We start from the raw sequence: 14,032 nt of genomic DNA on the forward strand, positions 1-14,032 counted from the left end.
AAACAAGTTTTGCTGCGTATTAAGGCAATGATATGGTGAAAGCTATCTTGGATTTTGGAATTGCTTGTGACAAACATACTAAAAAGATTTGCTAGGGGTTAGTGCAGTGGTAATGAGGAAGACAAAAAATGGAAAATGAAGCTGGTAACTTGATGCTAGTAACTATCTTGGATCTGCCTGTAGTTCATATGGCATTTTCATTTCTAGCTCTGTCTTCCTAACACACAGTGAAATGGTGTCATCTTAGCCAGGACTGACAGATAACTATCATAGCTTAAATTTCTTAACAATTACACAGTATCACAGTATCACAGATTTCTAGGTTGGAAGAGACCTCAAGATCATCAAGTCCAACCTCCGACCTAACACTAAGTACTCCACTAAACCATATCGCTAAGATATATTTATGCACATACTTAAAATTGTAGTTTATCCCACTGATTAGAAATTCATGGTTATGTGTGGATTTATGTATCCTGATAGATTGGAGTCTGTAGTAAGACATGAAATTCATTCTTTCTTTTCCTTCAGTAGTATAAAGTAAGTATAGGACAGTACCAAGCAGTTCTATCTGTACCTGAAAGAAAAACTCTGGAAAAATTTACATTGAATCTTTACTGTCAAAATCCATGTACATACATACATACATATATATATATATGTATGTATGTATGCAGCGTATGTGCAATAAACTGAAATTTGTAGATACTTGTCTTCTTTCTTCCCCTTAGATGATATCAGTAGAAAGAGTAATGGAATACACAGATCTTGAAAAAGAAGCCCCTTGGGAAACCAACAAGCACCCACCACCTGAATGGCCGAGTCAAGGAATGATAGCATTTGAAAATGTTAACTTCACTTACAGTCTAGATGGACCTTTGGTGTTAAGGCATTTGTCTGTTGTAATTAAACCAAAAGAAAAGGTATGTATATGGCTGTCTTTGCCTATTACAGAAATTAAGCAAATATGATCATTGAAAAGAAACTGTATAAAAATACATTATGAAAGAAATGGATGTTAGGAAATCAGATAAGTGATATTTTAAAAAATAAGTCGTAGTCATATTTAATAACAGAAGTTGGAGCCTATTGATTTCCTGTAAATGTAGCATAAATGCATCTGTGAACATGACATTTCTATGTATCAAAACAAAGGGTTAAACATTCAGTAACTTTCTGATAAAATTTGGGTTTCATCAAAAAGTGGCAGACATTCAAAATACCAACAAAACCCCAAGTGTTTGTTCAAATCCAAAGCAAATGGAGCTGCATTAGGAAATCGGGAATTCAGTAGAGGAAACATACATGGAATGAAGGATGTCAGCACACAAGGTGAGCAGAGACAATTGAAAATGAGGAATGTACATGTTCTTGCACAGAGCCCAGAATGGAAGAGAGAAGAAAGAAACACAAATCAGTTGCATAACTTTAGAATTGAGGATTTTATTTCAGTTCCTTTCGGCTACCAATCCAATTAACTGTTGCCGTTAATTAGATTGGTAGCCAAAAGAAACATAGAAATAAAATTCTTCCTCCTCTGCAAATTTGACTCTTCGTCCCCAGTTTTGACACTATCCCAATTGTAAGAGTGTTGCAGGGAAGGTCTCCCCCACGGACAAAATTAAATTAGAGCCCTGCAGTGTTAATTCATGCTTTGCTACATTTCAAATGCACATGTACATCTTTGATTAGGATATCTTCCCTAGGAGGGTGGTTCAGCTCTCTACAATCATTGCCCGGGCCTCGCTTGTAACATGCTTTTCCATTCAGTCCCAAACCTGTTTCATTCCTCAAGTGGGCCTTTTTAATAACATGCATGTTACAAGAATTCAACCCAACTTTGCTTCATGGAATTAGGTATGGACGAGTTAAGAACAGTGTTTAAGAAGAAGAACTAAAGAGATGTTTATCTGCTGTCTACTTTTCTTGCCTATGGGCCATCTCTTCAGCTGTTATATATCACTCTAATGTAATAGCAGACAAGAAGGTTTACATTTCTTAGTGAGAGACGGAAATATAATAATAATAAAAAAGAAAACGGAAGCAAGGGATATTAACAATGTCTTATTCAGTCCTTGGTGGGGGCAGGAGGAGGAGGGATGACTGGGGGTATTTATTTTTGCTGAGTGGTTATGCTGTGGTTTTGTCATCCTGAAGTGAATTTGTCCAGCTTGAAACTATTGCCAAGAATTTCATGTTTGTTTTCTATGATGTTTTGCACAATACTGCAGTAGACTGCCACTGTGTAAAATAAATCTCCCAAGCATCTGTGCCCCTTATATTGTTTTTAATTATGGAGAAATGTCTCTTCTGAACCAGGTTTCCAGATGCGCTGGGGGTTTCTGCCCATGTGGCTCTCAGTGAGAACTGTTGTGCCAGCTTAAACCCCTGGCTATTTCAGACTTCTGGTGGCTGCAGTGCCTCTGATGGAACGAGTGAATTTAAACTTCTGCCTAGTTGTAGTTTTTCCTATAACTGACCCAGCACCAAGTCTGTGAGGCTGTAGGTGGAATAAGAATGGAGGAGATAACTTCTAAGGGATCACTTATGGATTACGGTGCCTTTACAGCTGCCATCTAAGCTGCACGTTTAGTATCTCCATACAGTCAAAGCAGGTTTGGAAGGTCCTTCTGTTGAACCATCTTTGCTAACCTAGTGTGGTCTGCCTGAGGCAGACCAGAGGGTGCTCATGCAAGGAGCTCTTCCAGCAGCCAGCTGTGATTAACCTCTTCAGCCTGGTGTAGCTGAAGCAGAAGGTTAGCATGTGCAGCCTTGATTTTTAAAGTCCAGTCTTTGTTTTAGGGGGTTTAGGTGAATTCAACAACTTACGAATGAGTATGGACTAACACTGTTAAATACACCTTGCCCCAACAGATCCTAAATCTGAGGATGTGGCTACATGAAAAAAGTTAGGAGGGGTGAGGGTCTAGATTTACGGCATGGCAGCTGTTCACGCAGATACTCAGGGAGGTTGCCTGAGGGGTAACAAGGGCAGTTTGAGAGGAGTAGCTGACGTGCTGTAAATCTCACTCTCATTTTTTGTTCAGCTCCACTTTGAAGTACAAGTGACATTTGAGTAATGATGAGTCCAGTATAGCAGGTGTACTCTCGTGTATACACATGGTGTACATCGGGCTACAAAATCGTGCCCAGATGATTCCTGTTAGGCGGCTGGAACTTCTATTTTGCAGACCGTCCTTGTGTTTGCACTGGTTATGAACAGAGACCTCAGAAGAATACAATGTATATTAAAAAAAAAAGTGTATAGGGAGAGCTGTTTCAAATTCATGTCAATTTTCAGCAGCCTGTAGTCAATTGGACCAAAAATACAAATAGATTCTTCTAAATACTGAAGAGCACAGTCCTTTCATTGGATGCCAAACTGAAAGTGGGATTTTGACAATATGCAGAGCAGCTGCATTTTTATTTTAAGTATCAATTTTTTACGTTTTTCTTTATGTTCTTAATACAATACTTTATATCACTGACATTTACAGAAAAACAATTGAACTTTTGTTTTCATAACTCTGTATGTCTGTATCCATTCAGCATTTTCTTTTTCAGCTGTAGTGTAACTGTTCATAACTATTTTTCCTTTGTTTCGTATCATTTGGTTTGACATCACTTAGAATACAAGATATTTTATAATTTATTGTAACAGATTTGCTTATATTGTGCAGTATCTTTACTAATAAGCACTGTATAAATGTTAGTTTATGTACAATTGTACAATAATGAATTTTTGGATGAAACTGTTAAAGCAGAAAATAGAAGTAGGAAATGCTGTTTAGATCATGCAGTGTAAGTTGCTCCTTGTAGTATACCTTTTTAGTGTTTTGTGTATTTTTGCTCAAATGTGGGCACTGCTGCTATATCTGGGGTCAGTGTCTCTGGCTATTAGAAAGTTTTTCCTTGCTCTTCAATGTAATGTTTCCTATGCTTAATTTCATTCCAGCAGTCATTACTGCATACATCTGAGTCTCAGGCAGTGGGTAATTCCCTCTGGTGTCTGTACGTATATTCATGAAGGTTTTCATGTTTCTTCCTCCTTTCTGCACCCAAATCGCTTCGCCAGGCTATATTGTACATGTTTAATCCTCATAAATCCTTCCTCGTAAAATCAGTATCTCCAACCCATATTAATTTTATGTTGCACTTCTCTGAACTCTTTCCAGTAGGTTGATTTCTTTCTGGAAATGTAGCAATTAGAACTGAGTACAGGAAATAACAAATCCTGCCAAATCAGATCTGTATAGAGAGCTACACCCATCACCTTCTATGATACAATTGATTACTGTACGTTGTTTTCTCTAAGAATCCCTCACCTGAAGACAACATTTAAAAAAAAAAAAAGAATTTGATGTTCAAGTAGTGTTTAATCACCACTAATTATATGTCTCCTCTTACTTATTAATGGCCTTACTTTCTCCTAAGTCTTGATTTTATATAAGTATTTGTAGATTTTACCCCTTGTCATTAAAGTTAGCAATCCCATATTTTGTGTTGTCTCTACCTCTGTTCTCTGAAAGCATTATTTTTTCACGTTGCACACAGTTTCTTATTTTTCCTTGGGGAACCTATAGAAGCCTGAATCACTATGATTTTATTATTCACTGTTTCACGTGTTTAGACAAGAATTTCAGCTTGCCCACGCAGTCTTGTAGTTTCAATGCTCGTATCCTCACCGCTGAAGCTATCTGAAGCATGAATACTGTTTATAATCCTACTGCTAGCTTTAGCTTTATTTTGGCTCTAGAGCTTGACTACTTTACAGAACTTCACCTTAACCATACTAAGCAAAATCAGTCTTAGTTATGTAAATTGGGAATAGCACTCATAAATTACTCCTGAAATGCTTTGTAAGAGTCCTTTTTTGGATTGAGAAGTGGATGCATGCCTGAAGTGATTTGCCTAATGTCAAAGAGCAAACGAGGTTTAGTGTAAAATTGGCTAGCTTGAATCACATTACTCTACTCACTGAGCTCCTTTATCTTGTTTATACAATAAAACACAACACCTTAAGAGAAAATCTTTGTTAGGAAAATATTTCTTTCACCTTTGAATGATATGATCCAAGAAATCACTGAGGATCCAATTGTCACCTGAATCCCAGCTGATTTGGGGGGGAGGTTTTTTCCTCATGAAAAAAAATGCTAATTATAAAGTAGTTTTATTTGGTGCTTGTTCTATTATAAATCCTGTGATGTTGTAAACTATTGCTTGACATATTAATTTATCCTGCAAGGCTCTTGGTTTAATTGTACAAGCTTGGTTTGTTCTGTAGGTTGGAATTGTGGGAAGAACAGGAGCTGGGAAGAGCTCTCTTATAGCAGCCCTCTTTCGGTTGGCTGAACCTGAAGGAAGAATCTGGATTGATAAGTACTTGACATCAGAGCTAGGCCTCCATGACTTAAGGAAGAAAATTTCAATTATACCTCAGGTAAGAAACTGACTTTGCTGTAAACATTTTTCCTATAGCCCTGTAGTATTTAAAATGCTTTGCCAGGATATGTTCCACATGCACCCCTGTATTCAGTAGATGGAGAAACTTCTGCAAGGCATTATTCTGAGAGGGTGGTTGGGCACTGGAACAGGCTCCCCAGGAAAGCGATCATGGCACCAAGCCTGGCAGAGCTCAAAAAGCGTATGGACATCACTCGCAAACATATGGTTTGATTTTTAGGTGGTTCTGTGTGGAGCCAGGAGTTGGACTGCGTGATCCTTGTGGATCCCTTCCAACTCAGGATATTCTGTGGTTCTCTGATTCTTATTTGAACGAAGTCTTGATTATTTTAAGATAAATGGAATCAGCTTTTGGGACTGGAAGGTTTTCTTCCTAGTTTTGTTCCCTATCTATTCCTCTGGAATAAGTGCAAATGTATGTTAGCAGTATTCTGTCCTCCGTGACTGGGAATGAGCAAAGAAAATCTGGTGGGAATACACCAAGCTTCAGCAATCCTCTGAAAGGATCTCCAAAGTTGATCCTTTGGCAGAAACTACCTGATGCATTGCTGAGGCTTTCTTAATAAGGGACTTTATAGGGACACATTCACCTCTGTAGTCACCCCTGTACAAAGTGACTGAGCCTAGATCTTGAAAGAGCAAATGTGCCGACTGGAAGTGAGCTAACAGCCTTTCCATTAGAGGGAGAGGGCTGAGCAGGGGAAGGGAGAAAGATGAGTCATTATGACCTATAAATAATAACTTGGTGATCTTCAGAAGCTGAATGCAGGAAAGGCTGCAAGGAAGGAAAAAAATAAGACAATATTGGGAATGGCCTCATCTCTGATGTTGGAACAGAAGAATGAATGTTCCAGGAAGTCCCGTAGACCAGAAGTGTGTTGTCTTCTGTTGTCTGCCTTTCAAATGAGACAATGAACCAGAGAAGGGTTGTGTATAACCTCAAAACTTCCTGAACGCAGAGCCTGTGCAGGTTGCCATGTTTCATGAGGGCTCTGATCTCTCCTGTGATCCTCCCTCCCTCTCCAGTGGAGAGTAAAAGAAGAGGGAAAAGCTTATATGTTGGAAATACAAAGTCATCTTTCTGGCAAATAATTCATCTCAGTTGTTCTAGCAGGTAGATAGAACAGTGGGCTGGAAATCAGAGGAATTCATTTGCCGTGTTTAGCATTAATTCTCAGATCTCTGTATTTTATTACAGGAGCTGTATTTAGAATCCTTTGACCATTTTTGTATTTGAATGTTTGCTAGTCTGTTGGCAGGATGGCATTCAGAGTGTTTATATTACTTTCTTTAAATTGAGAATCTGATAAAAATGGTAACGAACAGTGGTTCTGAGCCTCCCTGCTTACCAGCCTTTTTTCTTCGTCCTTTCCAAAGAGCAGGAGTCAGAAGGTAGATATGCTATTATTAAAAAATAATAATAATAATAAAATAAAATAGAAGGCCAACAAACAAACAAAAAAAGAACACCACTCCCCCAACATTTGGATTGCTGCCTTATGCAGGCTGCCATTTTGTTTCTGCATGCTGAGGTATTTGTTTATGCATGACAGAGGTACCCAGTGGAAATAGTCACCTTTTCATATCTAAAGAGAACTTTATGTGGATTTTTTTCTTTTTTCTTGTTTTTTCTTTTTACACTCGTGCACAATGTTCTTTTCTCCTGAAAATAGATGATCATCAGTTCATTCAAGGTCTACAGCTTTATCAAAGCCCTACCTGTAGCTATTGCAGGTGATTTCTACATTTGGAAGCATTCAACCCAGTTGAATAAAATAGTGCTGACAGGAAAGCTGCTGGTCAAATACAGTTTCTACACACTGAGTGAAGCAGATGCTCAAAGTTCACTATTTAATTATATGTGGTGGTTTGTTTTTTCAAACATTGGTTTATCCCATGGTTATAAAACTTAATTTAATCCAGTAGAAGATTGTGATAGGACTTTTGTCATGGTCTCAAAGGGTTTTAATTATCTGAAGGGTAGCAGGTAGCATTTCTTTTCCACATAAGGTTGGACTTGTTTTTACCAAAAATATGTGAAACAATGAAGTGGTGGTGGTAGGAAGAGGAGGAAGGTTTGGAATAAGGTTTATACTACACTAAGTTGAGTGATAAGCATTGCCTTTGTAGTGCATTAATAACAGTAATGTCAATAATAGAAATAGTCATGTAACATCAGGCAGTTATGTGGGAATCCTAAAAAAAAAAAAAAAAAAAAAAAAAAAAAACAGAGGGAGAGATATTCATTAAAATTATAACATAAGGCACGCAAAACCAACCCATTCCTAGAGTGATGAGTCAAGACTGATGTTTTCTTATATGTAAGCTTAAATACATACCTGGAGAAATAAAAATGTGCTTAGGCTTCTAATTGCTTGCTTGGATAGAGCTGTGTGAAGGCTGTGTTTGTAAATCTTTTCTATGCAAATGTTGTCTGCCTCCCTGACTGCAAGCATTTTTACAACAATTATTTACAGGTTTGTCTTATTACTTTCCTCTCATAAACCAGACTATTTTAAATAATAATCTGTGTCAGAAATGATAATTAAAAAATATCCTTATCTACTGTTGCAGTACATGTCTGTTGTTAGGACTTTTATAACAGTTATGAACACTTTATAAATTCAGTTGCTTATTTTACCAACCTATAAAAATAGATTGAAAAGGAAAATAAACCTAACAATACCTTCAAAAACACACCAAGTGGTGTATTAAAATAGTTATTGTTAAACAAATTACTTTCTAGTTTTTTTTGAAAAAAAATGTTGTTTAGCCTGCTAATGTTTTTATTAAATCCTTTTGTTCATTCAACAGGTTTTTAGTGACATGTTTTGCCAACGCAACAGATACTTTCAAATAATTGGCGTGCCATGTCAAGAAAGGAATATGTTCTTTTATACTACTTTTGGCATGTTCTGTGTTAGTTAATCCTTTTATACCACTCAGAATAGTTTGGATGTGAAGACAATAAGTTAAGGTAGAAATTCTGTTCTGATTTGTTGCTGCCATTTGGAGCCGGCCATCACTAGGTTTAGGTGGGATGTCAATCAAGACAGAGGGTAGTCTCAGAGTAAGCTGAAATTACCAAATACAACTTTAAACATTCTTTAGGAGAAAAACAAAACAAAACATTTTGCATAAGATTTCTCCAATTTAAACAAGACTCTGATAACATAGTCTCCATTTATCATTAGCACTATTACAGCTTTTGGTTTATTGTTGTCTTTGTGTAGTATAAAGAGGAGTTTATTGTGTCAGTACATGACTCTCTGGTCTGTCAAGTCACCTTAGTGATTACTGACCTGTTGCTTAGGGAATGCTGGACCAAAAGCCATCTTCCCACTTCTCAAACAGTACATTTTTCAGTGTGCATTGATTTCTGCCAGTTTTTGCCAGCCTGCCATCTGTTACTGGTCTGAATGAGAACAATGTCTGCTTCAACCGCAGGTAAACCCACACTGGTACCTGAACTGGGTGACTGTACTGATTTGACTCCCTAGTTTATTTTGAATGAGCCCAACAATACTCCAGATCTCGATAAGCTTGGTATAATGCTGAAGCCATATAGATGAACTTATGTGGGAGTGTAAGTTATACATTTACACGTATAGATTTAAACATTGCATTGAAATGGCGAAATCTGTTTCTTTTAGGCTCTGTTGTTAAAATTGAAGGGTTTTTATGGTACAAAATGAAGAATTTAAGAAAAAAAAAAGGAAATGAAGATGGCACTGAGCAATTGAATTCCCCTCTTGTTTTATTTAGTGTAAACACAAATTTTCAAAACTGCCCAAACATAATTCAGGAGTGTGACCCCATTGACAGCAGCAGTTTCTGGTTTTTATTAACAATACCAGGATAGCAGTGATTGCATGTAAGTATATATATATAGCTTGTGGCATCAAAACAGTGGGATGTAAATGCCCACTTGAGTACCGACATAACTGTGTACTGTAATCTGCAAATAGACCTGCCCTGTTTGGGAAATCAGCTCCACATAGGGTGGCCAGACACTTGACTCCCCCCCTCTCTTTTCAGTGTGCTAAATACCCTTCTGCATTTCATAAAAGATAGCTTGCTGTAGGATGTTTCTGTGTTATTGTTGACGTAGGTTAGTTCTGATTATTTTATTAGCTTACCTATTGTGATATAAAACCTGTGTTTATAACAGAATGCTAATTTTATTGGGTTTTAGGAGCCTGTTTTATTCACTGGAACTATGAGGAAAAACTTAGACCCTTTCAATGAATACACTGATGAAGATCTGTGGAATGCCTTGGAAGAGGTGACTTACTAAATCTGTATTTACAAGCCAAATAACACCATTATGCTTGTGTGCATTGGGTTTTAGATGTTTTCATGAGGCTTGTTAAGGGCATAGAAAAAAAATAGAGCGTTGTGTGAGTGTTTGTAAATGTGTGCGTTTGTGCATGTGTGTGTAGACATGTATATTGTTATAAAAGTCTTTTATGAAAAAATTATCCCTTGGGATGATGTTTCGGTTACATTTTGATTCATATCTTAATTTTAATGAACATTAATAGATTCTTAACAATATGCTTTTTTAGAATTCTAATAACTGACACACTGTAATCCAACTTGGCACTTAGTCATTTTATGTCAGAATATAAAAGGTAAACCTTGCATAGTTATTGTTGTGTCATCAAACGTACAATAGCTGATTTAAAAGGGAGTTACTCATCCTACAATATGTTGACATGTCAACAGGTGCAACTGAAGGAGGTTGTGGAAGATCTGCCTAATAAAATGGAGACACAGCTGGCAGAATCTGGGTCTAATTTTAGTGTTGGTCAGAGACAGCTGGTATGTCTTGCCAGAGCGGTTCTAAAAAAAAATCGGATCCTTATCATTGATGAAGCAACAGCAAATGTGGACCCAAGGTAAAAACAAAATGTCATGCTAAGATGAGCTGGTTTTCTTCGGTATGATTACCCGTGCTGTAGAGATGAACTTAAATACTTTGTATTTCGTGTAGTTCATATTGCTGTTCTATGTTTTCCACAATCCTATCATAACTGTCTGTTCATATTGGGGTGGCTCAGCTTCGTGTCCAGAACAGATGATATAAGCTGGAGATGTGCCCAGAATATCCCTGATTTCAGTGTGGAATAGGAAGATTAATATTCCAAATGTATTCGTCCTGCAGCCATCAACAAGAACTTCCCTGGAAATGCAGATCAGTAACATCAGAATAGCCTTGAAACTAAGTTGAGTTCTGTTGATTACAGGAGGAAATGTCTCTGCAAAAATAATGAATAATAATAAAAAAAAAATCTACCCCTTTCCTCTCTCTTCCACCCCCCAAAAAATGCAAAATTAGAAGGGTAACAAGTGGTTGTAAGCAAAACCATGTGGTTATGAGATGCTGTCCCCTCAGATGGCTCAGATACAAATGTAGATAAAATAGGGGGGAACACGTAAGCTATCCTAAAGACCACAGCAATTGCAAAACAGATTTGGAGGTGTCTAAAGCTAGAGGAGGTACTAATTTATCATTCTTTATTTTGTCTTGTATAACGCAGACCAGCAGAACTTTCCTGAATTCATTCCTGTTTGAACTAGAGTGTACTTCTAGAAGAACATCCAACCTCAATAGAAAAAAATTTCAATGACAACCCTTGTTAAATTGTTCCAATAGCTAAGTACCCCCACTGTTAATTTTTGAAACATTTGAAACGCTGGTGGAAATATTTTGGAAACAATACTGCAAACGTACTGCATCAATTAGTCTGAGCTGAATATATAGTTCCAACAAACTATGGCTTGAGGGAGAACTCAAAGTCCAAAGAGGACAATAACACAGCAAGTCTCTCAAACAGATGCATTAAGGATTTTGTATGTCATCTGGGCGTGACTCATTTTTATAACATCTTGGGGGAGAAGTGGTGCCACTAGGGTAGCTTTGCAGTTCAGCTAGCAGTGTATTTCTAAAACCTTTAGAGAAGTGTTTTCCCTTCTCAGAGGTTCTTTCTTTTTTTTTTTTTTTTTTACTTTTTTTTTTTCTTTTTTGACTATTAGTTTATTTTTGTCTAAGCACTGATAGATTAACTGTGATTAATCATAGCTGTGGAAATTTAATACCATCTTACTCATCCTCCCTATTTTGGCATCTAACGTGTGTGTTCTCAACTTGCACTATCCATTTAATTGATCTTGATTAATGTGCGCTGCAATATATATTATAATAAGGTAAATGTTTGTTTGTATCAACTCTAGGCATAACAATAAAAATAATAACTTGGAACTTCTCCTTTGAATTCAGTTTGCATTACAGTCATTATTACCTTTTCCTTAATGTGTTGCTAAAACTAGAGCAAAGTATTTTTCAGCTGTGCAATCTGATAGGACGTTCATCAGGAAATGCTGATGTATGTTGCTTAACTGAGCAGTTGGGGAGGCATTTTTGGCATGTAAAGAAAACCTCCTCCTCTTCTGATGCACAACCCCCATACCTGGCACCCTTGTCTCTAGCCTGGCGGCAAGCACACATCATATCAAGCACCTGGGATAGGAAACCATGGGGAGCTGCCGCCGGCTCTGGAGATACTGTTTCTGTTGTTCTGGCTCTTGATCTCTTTACCTCAACCGCTGCTGCAACCATGTCCCTCCTTCAATTCAACCTGGAAGCAAATGTGAGAAGCCAGGGTTTGAGGGTGGGAGGAGGAGAGGGATGGGTGAGATGGCATGAGGCAGTGGATATGACATTTCCCTGGGCCGAGAGACTCTTCACCATGGTTCTCCAGCTTGGCTAGGCCATTCTTGTTTGCTGTTGAGTGAAGCCGAGCAAATGAATAAAAGGAAGGAATTTGGAGTGCATCTTTCTCCCTCCTTTCTACGTCTTCCAGCTCCCATAAGTACCCTTATTATCTCCTCATAGCTACTGGCTGCTCTGCATGCTGCAGGGTTGTCAGAGCTGTTCTAAGGGAGAGGAGGAGCTTGCCATAAAGAAGGTTCTCCTAAGTCAGACTGCTCGCATGTTGTATGCGATGACTGACAGGCATTTAATTTGATGTTATCTTTTTGGTCCTGAAGCCAGAATTCTTATCCCTAAGAATGGAATAATTTTATAGCAGTTAAGTGATTCTGGAAAGTTGTGTGAAAGCTGGAGTAGAAGAGCTGAAAAGTCTTTCTGTAGTTACTTCGGTGGTATATTGAAACAAAATCCCTAGTAACTGAGGCTTTTTCTTTTTTTTCTTCTTTTTTTTCTTTTTTTTTTTCCTTTAATACTAAGTTCAGTGCACTCTGTGTACCGAGTACAGTAATATTTATTAACTTGTATTTTTACTACTTGTAGAGGACACAACCTTTTAGGGCCAGTCCACCGTCACATTTTTACACTGTTTGTTTATTGACGGTGGTTAAAAACAGTCATTGCACATAGTTCAGTTCATTAGTCGGTTTAACCTTGTAAGGTTTAACTTTCTGTTGCATCTAATTGGTATCTGTACTCGTTTCTCTTTTGGAGAAGTTATCATCAAGTGTTGCTTTCTCCGAGGCCACTCAGGAATAGTGTAGTGAGAGATATGCTTCCAGGACAATCCCAGGAGGACATTAAGCTGAAGATAATGACTTATCCAATGTTTCTTTCAAGCGGCTCAGTTGCTTTACACTCAGACTGTATTTATTCTTGCTCTTCAGCCGGTTTTCTTTTTACACAATCAACTAATTCAGGATATACCAGATCTTGGGTTGCTGTGAAACCTGCTCTTAGATCCCCAATCCATGGTGCCAGTGGGACAGCCATACCACCATTTTGTGCTTTCTTATTGTATTGTTCTTTGTAATGGGGAGTATCGTGGTTCCCATTTTCATATTATCAGATTAGGGTTGAGCTTTTGTCATCCAGCAGCCCTGGTTTGGTATTCAGGTTGTCTCTTTGGTTTATAATGTGCCTGAAAGATTATGGGGTTTGATCCACTGAAGTGGACGATGGAATCCCTTGGCACTTGCTTGGCCATTTCATCAGTGTGGGTTGGCAGCCTAAAGGTGCCTACAATCTATGCCCTCAAAAAAGGACAGAAGTTCTGCTTCCTTTGGCACTTTTCTGGAGGGTAGACAGCTCTAACTGGCATGTAACATAGTCTCTGCACCCTGTCAGCACTTATTCTGCATGCAGTTCCATTTCATAGTTAGTCTTAGATTTTCTTGCCTTTCCTACCTTCTCTCCAAGGTACTCTGGAGGTTACTGATAGGGCTTCTGCCTGCCTTCCTAAAAACTATACTTCAAGATCGACCATGAACCTTAGAGAGGATCTGGTCTGGGTCTGCCAGTGGAGATACCTACATGAGATTTCATACTATGATATTTGAAGATTGAGCTGTATTGTCTTTTTGTGATGATAGTCTCATTTTAGAACGTTTGTCACATCCACAATACGACCAGCAGTTCCTTGTGAGGGATAAGTATATTCAAGAAATATTTGTTTAAGATAATAGATTGATAGTATCTGTAAAAGAATGAGAAATGTTTTCAATTGTAAATGCAGGAAGGGATGGTGCTATAAGGAATGCATGTATTAAAGGCAGGTATAATAAATGAATATAGAGA

The 14,032-nt window shown here is 37.8% G+C and overlaps 1 protein-coding gene across 3 annotated transcripts in view; it reads left to right on the forward strand.

Moving 5' to 3' along the window:
- The window catches only part of ABCC4 (ATP binding cassette subfamily C member 4 (PEL blood group)), a 154,870-nt gene that overhangs the window by 113,055 nt on the left and 27,783 nt on the right, over positions 1–14,032 (forward strand). For 2 of the 3 annotated variants that reach the window (XM_066986856.1, XM_066986848.1), the window contains 4 exons: positions 732–923; positions 5,285–5,440; positions 9,659–9,748; positions 10,192–10,364. In XM_066986856.1, the coding sequence (XP_066842957.1) occupies positions 732–923; positions 5,285–5,440; positions 9,659–9,748; positions 10,192–10,364 (611 nt within the window). Of the gene's footprint in view, positions 1–731; positions 924–5,284; positions 5,441–9,658; positions 9,749–10,191; positions 10,365–11,006; positions 11,436–14,032 lie in introns of those variants that run through there. The other variant, XM_066986861.1, reaches the window with a different exon arrangement.

This window comes from Anser cygnoides, chromosome 1 (assembly GCF_040182565.1).
Source record: "Anser cygnoides isolate HZ-2024a breed goose chromosome 1, Taihu_goose_T2T_genome, whole genome shotgun sequence".
Lineage (NCBI taxonomy): Eukaryota > Metazoa > Chordata > Aves > Anseriformes > Anatidae > Anser > Anser cygnoides.